The sequence below is a fragment of the Diadema setosum genome, chromosome 21 (assembly GCF_964275005.1).
Source record: "Diadema setosum chromosome 21, eeDiaSeto1, whole genome shotgun sequence".
Taxonomy (NCBI): domain Eukaryota; kingdom Metazoa; phylum Echinodermata; class Echinoidea; order Diadematoida; family Diadematidae; genus Diadema; species Diadema setosum.
In genome coordinates, this window is record NC_092705.1 from 18082439 (window position 1) to 18105513 (window position 23075).

Here is a 23075-nt window from a genome sequence, read left to right on the forward strand (position 1 = left end):
GCAATAGAAATTCCCTGTTTTTTTACCTGGATCGGATGTATAAAAAGTAAAGGAATAAAAACTACCAAGTTTCAAGTCAATCCAACTCAATATGACGTCACACGGGCCCATCAAAGTTGAAATTCCACACGCGCGTCAATGGCGATACACAGTGCATATACCAAAAAAACACTAATTTTAAATCCCATTTAACTCGTCAGGGTGGACGGTGACCCTTCCCCCCCCCCCCCATTTTCTTTACATATTCTGAAAGGTGGTGAGTAGTACAGATATATCATTTCATGGGTGCACGATGCTGACAAAATGATTGAAAGGTTTCAAATTCCTTTTCAATAAAATGAAAAAGGTAGATTTTCAAAATGACGTCATAAAATTTCAAGTTCACTTGAGCGTATCTCACTTATCCGTTGCCGATTTTCACCCAGATTTCAGTATGATGTAGCTTATTGAATGCTCTCTTTCAGTAATGTGGCATCAGAATTTTGATTGGATGATGTCATCACCTCGTAAAAATGGATTGAAAGTAACCTTGTAAAATTTGACCAGTTTACGTGTTATCTCTAGATAGGAGTTCAGTTTTTCGGGAAATGAAAATTGACATGACTGTCTTTATCGAGCACTAGCTCACTTACCCTTCCGTGAATTTCTCCCAGATTTTGATGTGTTGTAGCTGAGATTTTGGGCTATCATAAGTGTACCTTCATTTTTTCATGGGACGTCGGGATCACGTCGAAAAACTTGGTTGAAATTGGCACTTGGCTTCGATGTAGCGTCATTTTGCTTAATACACAGAGCCTATGGGGGATGAAATAGGTCTGACAGTGGATAGTGCATTGGACTTTTAAACTAAAGGTCCCATGTTCGAGGCTCACCACGGCCAATTCTTAAATTGCTTTTCTAAAACCCTTATATTTTTTAGGGAACTTTTTCTTTAGTAAGTCTTATCCTCCTTTCCTTACTTCATCTTTTTCTGATCCTTTTATTTTTTTACTTCAAATTTCTAGACAATACAATTGTACCTTAACTTTTTCTTTCCTCCACTTTTTGTGTAATAGATCAAGAACAACAAGTCCTATCAACCCCATATTTTGCACATGTTTAGTTCATGTCACGAACATAATTTCATAAAATAACAACTATTTCCTCCGACACCATCATGGGTAGGTAAATTAGGGTCAAAGGTCTAAAGGGATTAATCCTGTATCTTGGTGAATACATGTCCTACGTGTGTCTTACCCAAAATTTGCACACGTAATGACCATGTAGGAAGAATCATTTCACAAAATAACAACTTTTTGCTAAGATGCCATCTTGGCTGTGTAAAGTGGAGACAAAGGTCAAATGTACTTCATTCTGTAATCTTATTAGTGTACAATGTATGGTATCACTGTCATATTTTGCACGCACAAGGACCTCGATAGATGGATCATTTTGTCAAAATAACGACGCTTTGGTCGGACGCCTTTTTGGATGTGCAAATGAGGTATCTCTGTGGGAGTACATTTTTTCTGGAAATGAATAATGACATGACTGTCTTTATCGAGCACTAGCTAATTCATCCTTCAGTGAATTTCTCCTTCAGTGAATTTCTCCGAGATTTTAATATGTTGTAGCTCTGGGACTTTGGGCTATCTTTCGTGTGCTCCATTTTTTTTTTATTGAAAGTCGGGATTACCTCCAAAAACCTGGTCGAAATTGACGCTTAGCTTCAATGTTGGGAGATATGTCTTTCTTTCGGTGACTTTCTTTGCAATAGCTCAAGAAAAACACGCCCTTTCACCCCCACATTTTGCACATGCCTTGTCCATATCATGTACATCATTTCATAAAATAACAATTCATAAGACACCGTCTTTTGTAGGTAAATTAGGGTCAAAGGTCATAAATGTTTCGTCCTCTATCTTGGTAACTACTTGTCCTATCTTTGCCATTTTTTTCACACGTATAAACCATGTTGCATGAATCATTTCATAGATTAACAACTTTGTGCTCAGATGCCATCTTGGGTGTGCAAAGTGGGGTCAAGGGTCAAAACATATGCCCTTTCCATTTTAAATCTGTAGTTATGACAGGTTTGATTCCCTTTTCTTCAATGAGAATCTCAGAAATCTCAGAAATCTCAGAAATCACCTCGTATCACCTAATTTGTCAGTCTTGACAAATTCTCGAATCTACAATGTAGTTTACTATTACAAATTGTACAGTATGCTCTTTCATGCAATTTCCTAGCCAATATACACTCCAAACACACAATTCAGCCTCATGCAGTTCTGTTTCACCTTGGCCTTAAGCCTCGGTGAAATAAAGCTGCACTTGGGTTAATTTTGCATTTGTCGCGTATAATGTGACCGTGCATCACAAAACGAACAAAAAAGTTGTGCCCCTTGATTTTACGTGAGGACTCAAAAAAGGTGAAATGGGTCAACCGAGTCAATCTTGAGTTTTTCATATTTCCTGAAAGAGCTATCCTACATTATTCTTTAGTTTGATATGATAACATGAATGGGAAAGTGTGTTTTCAGCAGTTTTTCTCCAACCCTTTGTGGGGGGAGAGTATGGTCAGGTACACATGTATGTCTATAGAGGCCCCTTTTCATGTCTTGAAATACTTTACACACTCTTCACTTTCAAGTCCAATAACTTTTGAAAGGATAATGCTACTGCTTTGAAAGTTGACATTAATCATGGACAGAATGTGTTGATAGAACATGCTCAATTTCACTTTGATCTGGGGCCCGTTGCATAAAAGTTACAATATGGTAACTTTGCCATCCAATGGTAACTACTGTACCATGGCAACAATACTCAACAGCCAATCAAAATCAAGAATTCCATGGAAGTTACCATTGGATGGCAAAGTTACCATAATTGTAACTTTTATGCAACGGGCCCCTGATAATACCTTTATTGTTGTTGCTCCGGTGGTTTACATTCTGTGTTTTGTCCCTTTCATCGCACAGCTAGCACGGCTTGAAAAAGAAAAGCGCTTGAATAGACACTGCATACTTCAGAGCCTCTTTTCTCAGTTCACACTTTTCCAGAGTATGTGCTTTCTTTCCATTATTTGGATAGGTTAGTGGAGTCCATTTGAATTGAGTTATATGTCATTTTAAAGCTTAGAGTCTGCTCTTTCAGAATCTGCCCAACTAAAAATCCATGTCTGGCGACTTTTTGTTTGTTTTGTGATGCAGGGATATCTACATGTAGTATAGTGCATTCAAAATCATGCATGTGCTGTATAAGCTGTTATTTTCACTTACAGATATTTTTGCGAATGAGGAAGTCTTTGGACATTTTTGCGAGATGTTGTTTTCGCGAAAGAAAACCTTGGTTTTCGTAAGTGTACTACACATGTATTAACCTGGCGTATTAATAGCAGCATTTTCGCATGTTGTTAAATTCGCAGTCCAAGAGTGATTAGTGAAATTCGCAAAAATTAAACCCTGCGAAAATAACAACTCGTACATTAATGTACCCCCACTATAACTGAAAAAGAAGTGGTAATATGATTACATTTAGGTGGTTCTAGGATTTAATAGGGTTAGAGTTTGGGGTTTAAAGGGAACCCAAACCCAAAGAGCAATGTGGATTGAGTGAAAGCAGCAACATTTATAGTAGAACATACATAGTTATGCAAGGCGCACTTTGTATATATATGCACAAGGCATTGCCATGGTAACAGTTTATTTTCTGGACAATTTTGTGATCTGAACTACTTCCACAATTTTTGAAGCAATTAAACTCAAATTTGGTGTACATAATGACAAACACTAGGTGTGGTTGTGCAAGACATTTTGTGTGTGTGTGTGTGTGTGTGTGTGTTTGTCAGAGAAAGCATTGACATGGTAACCACAATTTCCCCAAAACCTTGTGGAGTGAACTACTTCCACAGTGTTAGAGCAATTTGTTTCAAATTCAGTACAATGTACATGTATGTAGGGCCTATAATGAGCTATAGGTGTACAATGTACTAGTGTAGTTATGCAAGACACTCTTTGTGTTTGTACCTGACGTGTTGCCATGGTAACTGTATAGATAACTTTTCTTCAAATCTTGTGGAGTGAAGTACTTCCACAATTGTGAGGTAGTCAAACTCACCAGGTACTCACAAGGTACTACACACATGTATACACACAGACACACATAAACCTTTTATCAAGCTCAGGTTCAATTCTTTTTCATAGGAATCTGGGCTGCGGGAGCGGGGGTATTAATCACCTTTATAGTGATACTTCTAGCTACATGTATTGAAGATATAGGTAATCAGGTGGCAGTTGATCTTGTACTTCAAAGTGGTTGGATTCGTCCATTGTAGGTCCATGTTTCAACGAGCAGTTCTTAGTGCATGGTATTTGTTAAAGATGTAATTAGGTGATCCGAGTATCCTCTCGGATCACCTTCTGTATCTGTACTGATTCTTTGTTCTTCTTCTTCTTTCTTTATTTCTGGACAAAAGTTGTGCAGAGGTTAACTCAGAAAGTCCTCTGTCTATCAATTTCAAAATTATACCATATATATGTATCGTGTCCCAAAGACGACAGATCTAATGGTTAACCGTGACGTCATTATGACGTCATTATATGAAAACACATTTTCATTCATATCTCATCAATGGAATGGAATTTTTCAATGAAATTTACGTCACATATAGTTCAAGTCAAGCTTATTTTACTCTCATTCTCAAAAATTATCTTTATACTTAAACATGGGCGTACGCGCGTGTTGAAATATTTACATGCTCCATTCGAGCTCAAAAATTTTTTGCACACGTTTCAAATTATTTGGAGCATTTTTTGAAAAATTGAAAAAAATGGACGGACGCGTATGCGCGCGCCCATATATACGCACGCATGGCTCATATGCAATAGAAATTTCCCGTTTTCCCATAAAGTACAAAATGTATTGAATGTCTGAAATGTCAAGGAATAATTCTACCAAGTTTCAAGTCAATCCGACTCAATATGACATCATACGGGCCCGTCAAAGTTGAAATTCTGCGTGCGCGTCAATGGCGATACATAGTGTAACTATGCCCAAAATCCGCCAATGTTAAATCCGATTTTACTCGTCAGGATGGACGGTGACCCCCCATTTTCTTTACATATTTTGAAAGCTGATGAGTTGTACATGTCATTTCATGGGTCAGCGATGCTGGAAAAATGACTACAAGATATCAAATTTCTTAATAAAATAAAAAAAAGTAAATAAAAAAGTAAAATTGTAAAAATGGATTGAAAGTAATCTTGTCAAATTTGACCGTTTAACGTTGACATGATTGTCTTTATCGAGCACTAGCTCACTTACCCTTTGGTGAATTTCTCCCAGAATTTAATATGTTGTAGCTGAGACTTTGCGCTATCGTTAGTGTGCCCTTCGTTTTTTCATACGATGTCGTGATCACGTTAAAAAACTTGGTTGAAATTAAAACTTATCTTCGATGTATTGAGATATTTCTTTCTTTATGCAACTTTCTTTGCAATAACTCAAGAAAAACAGCCCCTATCACCCCCATATTTTGCACATATTTAGTTCATGTCACGTACATTATTTCATAAGATAATAACTACTTGATCAGACACCATCTTGGGTATGTAAATTAGGGTCAAAGGTCATAAATGTTTCATCCTGTATCTTTGTGAATACATGTCCTATCTTTCCCATATTTTGCACACGCAAAGACCATGTTACAGGAATCATTTCACAAGATAACCACATTTTGCTCAGATGCCATCTTGGCTGTGCAAAGTGGGGTCTTTGTTATGACGTGTTATCTCTATGGGATGGAATTTTTCTAGATATGAAAATTTACATGACTGTCTTTATCGAGCACTAGCTCACTTCCCCTTCGGTGAATTTCTCCAAGATTTTAATATGTTGTAGCTGACATTTTGGGCTATCGTTCGTACATGTATGTATCTATTTTTGTATCTTGGTGAATACATGTCCTATCTTTCCCATATTTTGCACACTCAAAGACCATGTTACAAGGATCATTTCACAAAATAACCATGTACACGTACATTGTACATATACAATCAAATCTATTTTCCAGAGAGAGTTTCAGGTGATGAGGTCAAAGGTCAGGTGAAAATGTTAAAATTTTACTTTTTTTCTCCATACATGGCTGTATCTTGCAAATGGTTCAAGGTATTTTCATGGAACTTGGTACAAGTGTATGTATTAATCATTATGCATGTACTGAATGGGATTGTCTAGGAAATAGGGATCATGGTCAAGGTCTACTCCTCAAAATTCACTATTTTCACTATTTCCCTCATTTATGCAATGCCTACAGGATTTTTCTTTAAACTTAATATGGGTACGGGTCCAGACAACTGTACATAGGAGATTCTCTTGGAAATTTTCTGCTAAAAGGTCAAAGGTCAAAAGACCAAAGCTCAAGTGAAAGTGCTATATTTCACTTTTTCCCCCATATCTTGAAAGTGACTTATTGTGAAACTTACATATTGTATTACTATTATGCGTGTTCTTCCTAAATAAAACAGATATTCTTTTCGGAATTTTAGGGTCTTACTTGATGTAAGGCCAAAGGTCAAGGGTCGAAGGCTAGGCTAAATTTTTCTATTTAACTGAAATTACACTTTTTCTTCATACCTTCAAAATTGCTCAATGCATAAACTTATAAAAGGGTCAGAAGTCAAGTAAAAATCCTCAAATCCCCAAATACATTTACCTGCACTCGACAATATAGCAAACCTTGTATGTATTAAAAGGAAAGTGAATATTCACACATTTGTGACAAACCTGTCATTTCAGTATTTTGCCAGTTATGTGAAACTGTCATCACACATTGTCAAGACATTGCACTGTAGATCTACAGTACTAGGAGAACCATGCATTGTTGCGGAGGCATACCAGTCGCCATAGCGACATTTCTGTTAGACTTATTAATTCATTTTGATCGGTACACTGTACATGTATTTGTACATGTATACATTGTAACAGAACATACAGTGTAGTATGTTCTAAATTGGCAAGATAATGAATTTAGACATAATATTCAATTTTTTTTAAAGTGGCATGTAGTGCTTTTGCTAATATTGTCCTTGCCTTCCTTTCTTTTGAATCAAAGGAATGCACAGAATGCACAAACAAGTGCATAGAGCCGGAGTGTGACTGCGACTGTGACTGTGAGGCGCAGCGTGAGACACCTGTGGTCCAGGTCAACCGGCGTCGGTCCAGACCATGCAGCACGTGGGCACTCGCCGCCATCTGTACTGTTACAGTTGGGCTGTGCTTCTTTCTGACAGGACTCCTGTACATGGCAACGCGGGCGGTGAGCTTATTTTGTCTTCCACTATTTCATGTGTACATGTACATGTTTTGTGTAAATTTTGCTCATGAAGTTGCTTATCGAATGTACAGTGTATGACCCATTACACGTACAACATTATCATGGTAATAAAAGTACATTATAGAAGTTTTTTTTTCCATATTGCAGTAAAATCAAGAAATTTGCAGAATAAAGGGGTATGGATGAAAAATGAAAATGAAAAATTATTGATGTCATGTGTCTGTCAAATATAATGAGCAATGCTGATGAAAGAGAGGGATGAAGTGTTAATGTGTACACGTGTACGTACATTGTACATTGTGTGTGTATCAGTAGTGTCCCTGTCCAACGTCCGGTACCAGTATAATACACCACCAAGTGTGCTGCTGTGTGTATTGGGCCTACTGTACACTCGTAGGTGCCAACCAGGGAGGTGTAAGAAAAGGAGAGACAACTCCTGCTCTCCTTTGAAGGATGCACGGCACCGCCAAGAAGTTATGCGCTTAACTACGGGTGGAAATCAGGTGCTTTGACAAAAGAGAGCATCAATAATCGGGACTGGCGCTGTCACATCTAGAAATACTTGCCCCTACTGCATTTCGCTCTCTCTCTTTCAATGTGATGGCAACAGTGAATTTGTGTACCTTGAATTGGAGCAGCAAATCAAAATGCAGTGTAAAACTGACAATTTTAACAGCAAATAGTTTAAAAGCATGCTGGAGCACGCTTTAGCAGAGTACTTTATTTGAAAGATCAAAATATCCCAGATTAAAGGATAGAAAACTAACATGCGGAAATGTGCGCATTATAGAAAAATATTAGGTCTTTAAGAGGGCCTAATTTTCATTTCGTGTCGATTTGCGCAGTATGAAGAAACTAGAAATCATATTGAATTCTTTCCCAAACTACTCTTAATCAATTTGAGTATTTCATTTAAAATTTTACGAGGAAATAAAGCTTGTAATTCGACGAAAGGTGAAATGCGTTCTTCATCTCCGAACTTCGCCTTGCAACTGGAGCGGTGCAGAGCATGACTTCAAAGCGTATAGTGGAATGCTAGACATCCCATTGTAATGCTTTGAACCCAAACATGTGTTTGCATGAATTACCGAAGAGTTGTCTCTCCTTTTCTTACACCTCCCTGGTGCCAACCATGGGAGTAGTCTTTCAGCGCTTCCAGTTAGGGAGGTGTGCTGAATGCAGCTCTGGCGACATACACTGTGTAGCTGGCTTAGTTTGCTATTACATGTATGCACTTTAATCAGTAGCAATCGCTGCAAGATGTTGTCATCAATAGTGTATATAATGAGAGTGATCAACCTAACTATGCAGCTTCATTCCCTTCGTACATTGTGATACCATTGTGGGCCATAGAGTCATAGGGTAAGGGTCAAAGGTCAAGTGAATGTGCTCAAATTCCCAAATACAGTACATCTGCTTTGATTCTTTATAAACAATTTTGCCATCTATCCTTAATGAAACCGAGTTTTCATGCATTGTGGCGGAGGCATACCAGTCACCATAGTGACATTTGTAGAAAGTGTTGAATGGGAATAAATTTTGCGCAAAATCTATGAGGTTGTACTGTAAGGAAAATGCATGAATAGAAAAAGATGTTTGTGCATGCCAAAGCTGTACAGCTGTACATGTACTTGTACACTGTATGGGTCTATTGTAATGTTACAAATTACAATGCATTCTTTCCCCTTACAGCATCAGAGAAGACTTTTTTATCAGCCTATACTATTACACTGTAAGATATGTCCCACATTCCCTACTATAAGACAATTGCATACATTGTTATGCAATATTTAGTCAAAATTGTACTTCTACAATGTTGTAATTGTGTTCATCAAGATACTGTGAAAGCTGTTATTTTTTGTGATTTTTTCCTAAGATGTTTTTTTCATGATTTAACACCAAGGCTACCATACAAGTACAATTGTAAGTGCACTGATGCTTGTCCATGCATGAAATTTTCTAATGTTGTTAAATTTGCACCCCAACAGTGATTCACAAAATTTTGGAAAATTAAGCCCTCACTAAAATAACAGCTTTTACAGTTACACTATGAACAGGTTGTACAAATTTTACATGTATTTGTTTTTTGTTTGTTTTTTTTACTGTGACTTTCAAGGGCCACTGAGATACTGTACATTATACAAGTACAACACTCTACATGTACTGTGTATACATGTACACAAGTACAATACATTGTATAGTGTACAATTTTGTACATTTAACTACGTGTGCTAAACAGTACTTTTTCTTCTGAGTACAGTCCGACCTCTCCTATCCGCACGTGTCGGGACCGGTGCTTATCCGGATAAGGGTTTGGCAAGATATATGAGAAACTCAATATTTGATACACCCAGCTGCCTACCAAGTGGTACATGTAGACAGTATACACATATAATAGTACACAATTTTGTGCACGTACAAGCCTATTGCAGGTACAATTTGTAGCATACACTGAAGCTTTTCCTTTGCTATTTTTGCGCAAAATTATAAACAGGTTTTATTTTTTCCAAAATGAAATTACTTATCATCAAATTTATACCTGATTAGATATTGAGGAATGTACAGGTATCAAGCAGGTCTTGGAAAGAAACAGAATGAGTCAAGTACAGTCAACGAAACTAAATTTCAAAATTGGATCATCATGGCTTTGTCATGTCGACCATTGTTAGACCGATGCTCAAATAAGGTAGACACCAATGCACCGGGCCTGGAGTTTGGCAGATTGCAATTGGGTAAAACTTGTGTGTGATTGATGAGTAGATGCAAAGTGTGTGTACAAAATGTGAGCACTTGTAATATTAACTGTTATTCATTGCCCAACCAATGAACTCGAACCAGTGCAAGTCTAGTCATATCGACGGCTGTGCATGTGACCTACACGTACATAATGTGGCAATGAGAATGAGAGGAGCACATACATGTAGGCTGTGCAGTATCAATTTGTGTGAACATGTCACATCCTCATCTGCTGGTCTGCACTTAGAATTCTCTGGTAATTTGCTGATTGAATGATCACCTGTACTGTACCCTAATTATTTAATGAAAAGTTGTTGGGTTTTTTTTTATACCCCCACCCACACATAGTGTGTGTGGGGGGGGGGTATATAGGAATCACTCTGAGATCGGGTGGCCGGTCGGTCGGTCGGGCGGGCGGTCGGTCCGTTGCAAAATCTTGCGGATCGAACTCCTCTCTCATTTTTTGAGCAATTGACCCCAAATTTGGCATGTGTGACCACTATCAAAGGTATAATAGATGTGCAAGACACCTTTTTCGTTAGTATCGCATAATGCGTTGCCATGGCAATGGCATATTTTCATAAAAACTTGTGGATCGAACTACTCTCCCATTTTTTGAGCAATTAACCCCGAATTTAGCATTTGTGACTGCTATCAAAGGGAGATGTGCAAGACACCTTTTTCGTTAGTATTGCATAATGAGTTGCCATGGCAATGGCAAATTTTAAAAAATCTTACAAAATGTTGTGCATCGAACTCCTCTCTCATTTTTTGTAGCAATTGACCTCAAATTTGGCATGTGTGACCGCTATCAAAGGTAGATGTGCAAGACACCTTTTTCGTTAGTATCACATAATGCGTTGCCATGGCAATGGCATATTTCCATAAAAACTTGTGGATCAAACTACTTTCTCATTTTTTGAGCAATCAACTTCAAATTTGGCACGTGTGACCGCTATCACAGGCAGATGTGCAAGACACCTTTTTCATGAGTATTTCATAATGTGTTGCCATGGCAATGGAAGATTTTCATAAAAATCTTACATTTAGGATAACAAAATGTTGTGGATCGCACTACTCTCTCAGTTTTGTAGCAATTCAGTTTGAATTTGGGATATGCGATCAATGTAATGTATATTTGTGCAAAACACCTTTGCTGTGTGTGTTAATAAATCTGTTGCCATGGCAAGATCAGCAGTTTTTTTTTTTACCAAATCATACAAAAATGTGTGGATTAGCCTAATTCCTTTAGTCTTCGAGCATTTAGCTAGAAATTTGGCACAGATGACCACTGTGGTACGTAGATGTGTAAACGTAATCTTTCGTCAGTGGTGATCATTGTATTGCCATGGTAATAGCATATTTTGAATGAAAATCATACAAAAATATTGTGGATTCAGTTACCGTAAAGTTCCGTGTATAAGACGCACCCGTGTATAAGACACACCCCTACTTTCGGACCTAGAATAAAAAATAAAAAAATTTAAAAAAAATTTCCACGCAAATATTGCATGTGTCATATTATATCTGCTCAAAATTTACCTAGAATGCAGCATTTATTTGCTCTATTTTTCGTTTCCTTTTATACTTTCTTTAAAGCTCGTGTACAGTAGTCGATTAGACACCTGAATTGTCGCCAAAAGCCACGAACGCGATTGATTTTCTCAACGAGACATTGTAGAGTATTATATAGCATTCTGACATTGATATACATGGATTTTGAGGGTTGAAATTACTGAAATTACCCGATCACCGAAGTGCTTCAAAATCTAGTTTCGCCAGTTTCGCGGTCAGTCATTTCTTTCGAATAAGTACGATCGGCCGTTACTTCAACAGCACCACCATGCGGTGTGTTTGTGCCATCCACAAACTTTCCTCCCGATTTTCCGCCCGATCGAGAGCGAGTGAGACACGATGGTGCTACAACTGTACGCATAGCTACAGTAAAGCAATCGCTGTCTGTTGTGTGACCGCGCGAAGTCGCGCTGAGCCGTAGCACTCAACTGCCTCTGGCCGACCAGACGCTGTTACTAGTGTACTACGCTGTGCGAATACACGTACAGCGACTGGGCTGTGTACAGCCAAGGAGGTATCTCATACACACCGCCGTGGGCTACACCTCCAACTGTGCAGTTTGTGACACGTACACGTTCATCCATATCGGTGGGGTCAGTCAGTCGGCAAGCCCGAAAATATCCAATGAGCAAAATATCCAAGTCCTCGCAGGCGTGACCTCGAGTTGACCCCGCAGGTCATGGTATGGGAGAGCGCGACTGCAGAGTCGTTTTGAAATGCTCATATCTTGGTCACTGAATTACATTTTCACATGATTTTTCTTTATTTGATAGGTAAGGGTTAAAACTTGGATGTGATCTTGTTCATTTTTCCAAGAACGACATGAAAGACTATCAACTTCGTGGCTAATTAATTGCCGATGTTCCGGAAATAATGGGTACAGATATTCTTCTAAAATCCTCCTAAAAGTCTTCTTTTTCATCGTAGGGCACCAACGAAAGTTATACCATGTAAAAGAATAATTATTCAGCTTTAAAATGATACCTAGAGTGTAATGTGATGATTTGTAGATGGGTCAGCAGCCAGCCGAAATCATGGGGATGTCATTCCTTTTTTTCTCGGCACAAAATCGCGAAAATACAGTATTGTCCCACATATAGAAATTGACGTGTGTCCTCGATGCCTTTGTTCGTGTGTTACGAGCGACCCCATGCAGGCAACGTACTACATGTACTCGACGTGGTCAGTTATGAGCGTCTAGCTGTGATATACTGTACTTGTGTCTGTCATTAGATATTAGGTACTTAATAGTCTACTGCCTCTTGCTTGGCCTCTCTCCCACTCCCTCTCCCTCTCTTTCTTCGATTACATGGAAAGAGTTCCTTATGTCCCCCCCCCCCCACTAGTTTGCGCAAAATGGATAGATTGCTATTTTTTTTTTTTTTTTACTAATACCAGTAATGGACTAAATAAAGGTTATGCTATTTATGGGAAGACTTCCCATAACCTTTATTGTCCCCGCCGAACGAGTTCGAGCAGGGGACTATGAAACGGGCTCCGTACGTGTGTGTGTCCGTGTGTCCGTCCGTACGTCCGTCCGTCCGTGTGTCCGTCCGTCCGTCTGTGTGTCCGTGTGTGCGTCCGTGTGTGATCAAAATCTTCAATTTGCTACTTCTCTGTCATTTATGAGCCAATTTTGATTCTGTTTGCTTTATATGATAGCACTACATGGGAGCTTTGAAACTTCTACACAGAATTTCAGTCGTGACCTTTGACCTTGACCTTTGACCTATATTGTACATTTTGCTACAAAATGCTACTCCTTCGCCATTTCTAACCCGATTTCGATTCCGTTTGCTTTATGTGATGGCACTAGGTGAGGGCTTCAAAACTTCTACACAGAATTTTGACCTTTGACTTCTTTGACCTTTGACCTTGATTTTTTGACCTATATTGTACATTTTGCTACAAAATGCTACTCCTTCGCCATTTCTAACCCGATTTCGATTCCGTTTGCTTTATGTGATGGCACTAGGTGAGGGCTTCAAAACTTCTACGCATAATTTTGACCTTTGACTTCTTTGACCTTTGACCTTGATTTTTGACCTATATTGTACATTTTGCTACGAAATGCTACTCCTTCGCCATTTTTAACCCGATTTCAATTCCGTTTGCTTTATATGATGGCAGTAGTTGAGGGCTTCAAAACTTCTACACAGAATTTTGACCTTTGACTTCTTTGACCTTTGACCTTGATTTTTGACCTATATTGTGCATTTTGCTACAGAATGCTACTCCTTCGCCATTTCTAACCCGATTTCGATTCCGTTTGCTTTATGTGATAGCACTAGGTGAGGGCTTCAAAACTTCTACACAGAATTTTGACCTTTGTCTTCTTTGACCTTTGACCTTGATTTTTGACCTATATTGTACATTGGCTACAAAATGCTACTCCTTCGCCATTTATAACCCAATTTCGATTCCATTTGCTTTATGTGATGGCACTAGGTGAGGGCTTCAAAACTTCTACACAGAATTTTGACCTTTGACTTCTTTGACCTTTGACCTTGATTTTTTACCTATATTGCACATTTTGTTACAAAATGCTACTTCCGGCGGGGACATATGTTACGCACCGCGTAATTTCTACTTTTCCTTGTTTAATTTATTATTAGTGAGGGGGAATGGTGGTTTGTTTATTTTGTTTAAATTGGTGGTGTTGGGGGGGGGGACATAAGGAACTCTTTCCGATTGCATGTTTTCCCTTGTTCTTCTAAATCATAATACAAAATGTACAAGTATGTTTATTTGGTTTGCTTTTGTCCACCCTTCTGATTTCGTTGATGGGAAGTGCTGTCTGATTCTCAGTTTCATTCTGCCATCAATCATTCAGATCACTCTCTCTCAATTCAAAGCATCATAAGCATTCACTCAAATATACTATAACCACTAGTTATACCCTTTACTCCCGTCAAAGTGAACACAGTTACATTATATCAAAATTCCACTTACAGCATTATCCACTTTTTTTTTTTTATTTGCTCGGTTATAACAAGTGCTGTTCATTATTCCGAAGGTCACTGTTCAGAAGGTTCGTTATTCCGAAGGGTTGTTAATCCGAAACACGCAAATTCCCTGTATAGTACCTAGAGGTTCGTTAATCCGAAAATGTGTAGCGTTATTCTGAAGGTTCGTTATTCCTGAAGACTGGTCAATCTGAAAATGAAATTCGAAACAATGAACCTTCGCAATAGCAAATCTCAGGAATAAAGAGCCTTCGGAATAACGAACCTACGGAATAACGAGCTGTTACCTAACATTTTGATATAACAAAAGAAAACTGCTGATCCTAAAGGACTTCACTACAATGGGAGGCCATTGTGCCTATTCTCTCTATTACTTTAGGAGGCCTACCTAACTAGGCAAAGAACTTTCGATACATTATTGCACATGTCATTTTCATCAATTAGTAAAATACCTTCTTTATTCATTAATAACAACAGAGAAAGGAGCACAATCGACAAGTTCTCTTTCCTTTATAAATGTATATACATCTCCACATATTTATTACATGTAGGTGTTGAAAGAACTACATTGTAGTTTAGTTTCAAGGTACTGTATCCATCACTCTTCATGGCAATGTATCACACACAAGACAAAAATATGTACGTTACCAAAAGCTTTGAGCTGCATAAGCAGTCTACAGTTTTATCTACTTTTTAGCATTATAGTCAAGTGCAGTTTAGATTATTTTATTTATTTATTTATTTATTCATTCATCCATTTACTTATATATATATATATATATATATATATATATTTTTTTTTTTTTTTTTTTTTTTTTTTTTTTTTTTTGGTGGTGGTGGTGGAATTGGTATCAGTCTCAGGCCAAGTCACACGTAAGAGACCTATGAAAGGTACAACTGTCAGCGGTCTTTTGAGTAGGAACATGAGTAGGAACAGTCTGTCTTGACTGTGATGTACAGTGAACATTTCAAAAATAATTCTTCTGGTGAAGCTCAGTAAAAAGACAAAAGCAAACGCGTGTACATGTACCAGGTACATGTAGTTTGAACAATTGCAGAGCAACATTGTATCAAGCAGATCCGTATAAATAATTTGCAGGCAAGTTTTCAAACTGGCAATAAACAAACTATACTGGTACATGTTGTACAAACATGGAAGAGTTGTGAATATTGCTTGAATGTTTTGTAAGTGAATAAATACTAGTAAAGCTAGAATAACACAAATGTTTTTGAGGCAATTGTACTCTGTAAATTACATGCCATCTACACTTTTGGCAAGGTTTCACTCAAATGATACAGAGATAAGTTCATTAATAGTCCAAACTGCATGAACGTTTGAGGGTGTACAAATGTCCTTGAGTACTCTGGAGGCAGGTACACAAACATGTATCTACTAGTATTCACATCACCAAGGCTTCACACACATGAATAGAGGGTCACATAAACTCGCAGCTGCAAAAGCAATTTGAAGGTGTACAAATTGTACATGTATACATAATTATAAAGTGTACTTATTGGAAACAAAATGAAACATGTACAAACTAGAAATGTCGCTATGGCGACTGGTTTGCCTCCAACATAATGCATGGTTCTCCAAATAGGTCTTTACCACAATGTCTTGACAATGTGTGATGACAGTTTCACATAACTACTGGCAAAAATATTAAGAATGACAGGTTTGTCACAAATGCAATGAATGTTCACTTTCCTTGAACTAGGTTTATTTGGTTGAATGGCTATCGAGTCTAATAAGAGTGCAGGTATTTGGGGATTTGTACCCAACTTTTGACCCTTTCATAAGTTTAAAGAAGAAATGAAATTTAGCGCTTTCACTTGACCTTTAACCGTTTGGCCTTTGACCTTTTGACAAGAAACTTCCAAGAGAATACGTATTGGGTAATACTTGTGTATGCATACACTAAGTTTCAAGAAAAAATCCTGCAGGCATTGCATATGTAGATAAGAGGGAAACAATGACAATTTAATGAGTTGCAGAGACTCCAACTCTCCCGTTTTCGACGGGAGATCTCCTGCCGAAAAATCCACTTTTGCAAAATCTCCCGTTCTCCCGCTTGAGAGCTAATTCCTCCCGCCCTGGCTCTGTGTCTCCCATTGGAAATGATTTCTTACTTATTGCTACCGTATGTTGAAAAAACAAGCCTTGGATAGCACCAGAGAGCATCTAGAATCCTAGGAACTTCGCACTGATGAACTTGGAGTCTCCCGTTTGCTAGGGGTTTCGGGCGGGAGAATCTCCAGATCAGAAGGTGCTTGGGGTTGAAGATGAGTGTGAAGGGGGAAAGAAGAATAAGAGGAAAGTGAAATAAAACGAAAGGCACGTACGCTCAGCATTCACAGTAAGCCTAGGGGCAGTGATTTTCCGTTTCAAAAAATTGCCTTTTCCGTTTCAGAAAATCATGAATTCCGTTTCAACATGGTGAAAAAACGGAAATTCCGTTTTCCCATATGAATTGTACACACGAAAAATGCAAATTCCGTTTACATGTATTTGCATGCAAAAATGAACAAAAATTAAATGATTGCTATTTGAAGTTTGTGTACCTGTGTAATCGCGTATACATTCATACATGTTATGCATAGTGTATACCTGATGATTTCCAACCTCTGTACCACACACCCATGAAGACAAATGAAATGAAACATCAGGATTACAATTTATTTATTTCGACTGTCAAAACATGCACAGGGATCTCACTTAACTTTTTTCCTTGGTTGAGTTTTTTAGGTTGCCAAAGGGTGGTTTAGGTTGCCAAATGGCGGTTTAGACTGCCACAGTGATAATGTTCGAAGAGTATTGCGTAATGTGTAAATCTGCGAGGTTAATTATGGCGATGATAAAGAGGGCTGTTTACACTGCTGTTTACACGACTGTTTACACTGCTGTCTACAAATTAAAAAAAAATATACAAAGTGAAATAAGTCTCTGAGTCTCAACTAGTGACTTACTAGTCAAGTGTTTTTATTCCTTTAGAAGCTGCAAACAGAATACATGATAATCAGTTTAATAAGCAGTGTTGATAAAAACTTCAGCACTAAAAGAACAATCAATCTATGATCTAAATCTTTCTTCGGTCAATACATTGTAATCCAGTTAATCATGCAGTGGGACATTACATATTTGTGTATCACTATCAAAGCCTGGCCTGCAGTATCAACAACTATCATTATGTCCTCTTTCTTGACTTGCTAGTCAAGTGACTTATTACTGTCTAGTCAAGTCTTTTTATTCCTTCAGAAGGTCTAAACAGATAAAAGATTTCAGCACTAAAGGAACAATCAATTTATCTTTCTTCAGTCAATAATCCAGACAAGAAACTAGCACTCATTTCACTCTGATCTTTCCTCACTCTGGCCTCGGGTCCCCCCCCCCCCCCCCCAAAAAAAAAAAAAACAAACAAACAACAAAACAAAACAAAAACAAAAAACAAAAAAACAAAAAACAAACAAAAAAAACAAAGAAAAAAAAACCGAGGAAACACACACACACACACACACACATTGCAACACAACAAAAACCTCTCCCCTACACCTTCCCGATTTCCGTGTTTCTGTCAGGTGAAACGACATGTTCAAATACAAGAATAAAACAACAGTAGATATTGATTGAAACTCGACACCCATTCATGCCAGCCAGGCCAGGCTGCCATGTAACTTCAAAGCACATTCCGACAGCTGGCTGGCAAACCACATGGCAGAGGAATTTGCGCGCGCGTGTAGATTGCTCGACTGGAGGAGGGAGGGCCTGGGAACAGCCCCTTGGTGATTAGTCTGTGAGTTATCAATAGCAGACCTTTTGAACAATTGCAAACGTCATGATACTATTTTGTCTTCCTTTTGGACTGAAAGAAAAACATCAAAAAGACGAGTTGAGTGTCACAAATTTTTACATAGCCATGCAAAAAGATTACTACACTCATGTCATGGCAAGAAATGAATCAATATTCCAAGACAAATACAAAGCAGCCTCGGGTACCTATAGACGGTGACATCGAGACCCCATGCATTCAACCATGCACGTTGTTGGGGAGCAACATGTTGGAGTTGGCAGGGAGAGGTGATCCTTGAGTTTGTGAGAACTTCCCGATACTCAGTGACAACACGATTGTGACAATCTCAAAACAAAGCTGATCCTTGTGGTCTCACGCCCAGCAAATCTGCGTGCTACTTCTCAATTCAAAGGAACTTTATCTCTGATCTGTTGAGTTGTTTTTGCTGATTCTTAGGAACTTTTCATGCCTGAAGTTCAAATGGATGGTTGCCAAAAGTTTAATGATTCACAAAGCTTCAGAATTTACTGAAACATTGCCTACTATATTCATATGAAATGTCAAATTTAGAGGGTACAAATCAATGTGGGAGGGTACAAATCAATGTGGACGATCATCCACATCTCATATTTTAAATGCAATTAGACAATATTTCAGTAATTTATTTTAGACTGTTGATGCTGCAGTAAAAACATCAGAAATTTCATATGAACTTGAAAGTGTTAGGATGAAGACAAAAAAAAAATCTCGGCAGAAAACAAATACAAGTCTTTTTTTATTGTCACTGGTAGTCACACTTGTGTTTTACAGATTGATAAATCAATAGGTATTATAGTATTGTATTACACATAGTTACAATTTCATAAAAAATGTGACATTCAAACACCTAAATTAAGCTCATCAAATATCGCAGGTGAGTGAGAAATATAAAATCATTACATTTGTAATCCTGGGTCTTCGCCCTGGGGCTTCGACTTGAGCTATCTTTAATTACCGGTAAACATTCTTTCCCTGTTCATCTCCAACACCCCAGACAGTTCATGACCTCCAAGAATGCGCCAATGCAATACGCGCGGTTTCTTCTGTTGAATGGTCTCTCTCTCTCCACCCCTCCCCATTCCCCAGTCTGGCACCTTGGCATCGTGGGATTTTTCTTTTTTTCTGCGTGAAGTTGGTGTTCACATCATGCATTGTGCTCTATACACACGACACATGTGGAGCAGGCAGGCATAGCAAGTCACCACTCGACTCACCTGCTGGCAGCTTACTGCGAGCAGAAAACAGCAGTTTCTTCTGTTGCCGCTACCTTTACTGCCAAAACACTGGCTTTATCATCACACATTATTCGGCGAGACACACATTGTGTTTTGGAATATAAATGGACTTTCAGTTGGTGTTGGATTGAGTAAGTGTTCGACAGTTATTGAAACTCAAGTCTCCGCAGTCTGTGAATATCGTGGACATGTAATAATGATTAATTTACAGCTTCTGTTGGATTTATTTTTACTTTTATGTGTTTTATTTTGTTGAAAAGTGATTTTCCGTGATTTTCCGTGTGGATTACTTTTTCCGTTTCAAATGGCCGTTTCCGCGTTTTCCGTCCGTTTTCCGCGATCGCGGAAAATCACTGTCCCTATAAGCCGTCTTTTTATACCAGCATAGTTTTCATCACCATTAGACATCACTCAGATCATTTTAGCCTTTTCCTATCAACATTAAGAAACATGCATAGTCCCTCGAGATAAACACCGAGGAAAATAAATAACAAATACAATGTATCAACACCTCCCAACAACACAAATATTTAGAGAAGACAACACACGTCGCTTCGATTTGAAAAAGTATTGCTGCAAATCGGAGAAATCGCCGTTACGAAAATAACAGTGCGAGACACTTGAAAGAATTATGTTTAAATATTTCAAAGTATAAAGAGAACGGATAAAGTGATATAAAATGGCAGAAATCGTACCAAACGAGGTGTGAGAAACGACAGAAATGGAACGATATGTTTAGTAGTAGGATAAGGCCCTAGCAAAAGTTTGCAGCACCAAAAGCTACGCGAAAATTTATACACATCGGAAACTCGGTATTGCGACGAGATCCTTGGGATCGTCAAGAAACGATACAAAACAAAGGAAATTAATTCATTTTGACCGGAAAATAGTTTGTTATAAGTATTCTGTTATATGAGATCTCCTTCAATAGGCCTAGAAATACATCGAGTTTCCACGATACTCGCGGGAAATAAAGCTCGAACGCCTTTCACCTGCACATACTGCAGTGCACATCAATACACGAACAGAAACTCACCTCTTCCTTGCAGAAAATGATGCAATAACGTTACAAAAACACACACACAACACTCTAAAAATCAATTCGTACTTGGGAGGCAAGGGAAAAGCGGAAGAAGTAGAGAAAAAGAAGCAGATATTGCACAACAGAGCGCTTCTACCCCGGCTCAAAACGAAATAAGGTACTGTTTCAGCTGGCTACAGTGTGTAGCTTACTCACGCTCCCCAGCCGGCCACACACATAGGGATACCACGGCGATCGATGTAAACATCCAGGGTCCGTAGGCGACAGGGATTCAGGCGCGCGAAGTTCCGTTCGGTGTACACAGTACGCAAGCAGCGAATTGCGTGTGCGCATAGTCTATATTGCAATTGCAGGGATAATACATTGTAACTTCGCTGCACGCGCCGGGGCCGCTCGCGCTCGTCAATTAAATGATAGTGTGAGTGTGTACGGTACATAAACTAAATTCTGTGTTGAAACGTGAGGCTATACGGCAAAAAAAAAACTTGAGGAGCCAGTCGGGCTTTTTTCATACATTTCTAGGGAGCCCGTAGCGATTCTGGGGAGCCAATGGTCCCCGGGCTCCCGCTAAGGTCGAGCCCTGGCATACTGACGTACATGTACTGTACATAGTATGAAACACAACCACGCTACCCCTCGGCGCGACCCTCTAGCTCTCCCTGCATTCTCGCAATGATGTAGAGTAATCGCAACCGGGTTCTTCTTCTGTCACCTCTCTTCGAACACAAAATATGTGGATTAAAAGCTAGCACTTTCTTAAACATTCGTAGAATTCTTGGACACGTAGGGCGTTCCGTATAAATACATATCCACAACCATGGGAAATGATTACCCAGAACTGATGTGGGAACGTCAATGAAAAGTCCTTCAATCATTCAATAATCACGGCTTGATTGTTTACTTGCGGCGATCACTGCACTGTACATGACGTGTGTTGTCAATATGTAGCGATCTAGCTCGCCATACACATGTACAGAAAAGCGAAGGCGGGCAGCGAGCTGAAATGTACTTGTACTGGATGGACGGAGGTCAAAACACACCAGTCTGAAGCTTGCTTTGTAAGTTCAATATAAACGACAACTGATAGGGAATCTTTGAAATATTGTTGTGGTATTTTGGTAGATTTTTTGTGTAAAATATCAACAAAATCAAAGATCGCTTGAAGAAAAATTGTCCCGTTTATCAGAGGTCCCCGCCCGATTATCCAGTGAAAATAACGTGCATTGGAAATGTTTCTGGGAAGCGTATGTCATTTAAGCGAGGTTCCCGATTATCAGATGCCCGATTATGCGATGAATACTGTATTTCCAAACTGTGCAAAATGGGACATAATCTGTAATTACACAATCCAGACTTAAGTTATATCCTGAATATATACTGAAAAAAAAAAATCAACATGAAATTGACATTTGTTTTTGTCCGCGCAGCGCTATACTCCTTGGCATTTTTTTAGTCAGGAAACATATAAAGTACAAATTTGAGATATTTGTGCAAAAGTCAAATTAAGATTTGGTCTATTTTTAAATGACTACACCAAAAATACTGTTCTAAAGCACAAGTATAGTTTTGGTATAATTGAAAAAAGTTTTCATCAATCATCTGTTGAAAACTACAGTATTATCACTCCAGACACCTGACCAGGAAAAAAAAAAATTATGCACACATAAATTTACTGTAAATGGCAAATTTATCATCTGAAATGAACAACCACTAGAGGGAGCTATGTACACAATGCTATGGTAAAAATCTCGGGGGACCCTGAGATTTTTCATTTTTGCTAATATTTCTAAAACTTCATGGATTTTGAGAAAATAATTCACAGGGATGTTATAGCTCATAAAGCTTTATAATTAAACCAGTTATGGATTTAATTAATTTTTTATGGATTACCAAAACTATACTTTGGCTTTAAATTATGATATAGAAACAATGGGAACAAAGAGAGATATCAAGATAGACGAAATGAGACTGGTGATGTCCTATTATAAATAAAGTTATAAATCAATATAATATAAACATCCAGCATTTATGTTATCATCGGACAGAGTTGAATATTATTGTTATTCATTTCCGAACGTCTAAGCAAAAATTCGACGTTTATTTTAGCATCTTGCCGGAGCTGAATGTTACTGCTACTTACTTCTGAACGTAAAAGCAAACATCCGGCATTTATTTAATCTTCGTATGGAGACCTTTTCCGAACGCCAAAGCAAACATTCAACATTTATTTCAGCATCTTCCGGAGCCAAATGTTATCCTTATTCATTTCCGAACGCAAAATCAAATATCTGACAATAATTTTAGCACCATACAGAACTGAATCTTACCGTTATTCATTTCCAAAAGTATAGCAAACATCCAACATTTATTTAATCATCG

At 38.3% G+C, this 23075-nt stretch overlaps 1 protein-coding gene across 2 annotated transcripts in view; it reads left to right on the forward strand.

The window, feature by feature from the left end:
• The window catches only part of LOC140244176 (integral membrane protein 2B-like), a 76422-nt gene that overhangs the window by 8346 nt on the left and 45001 nt on the right, over window positions 1–23075 (forward strand). The window contains exon 2 of one of the 2 annotated variants that reach the window (XM_072323806.1): window positions 7094–7297. In XM_072323806.1, the coding sequence (XP_072179907.1) occupies window positions 7094–7297 (204 nt within the window). Of the gene's footprint in view, window positions 1–7091; window positions 7298–23075 lie in introns of both variants that reach the window. The other variant, XM_072323807.1, reaches the window with a different exon arrangement.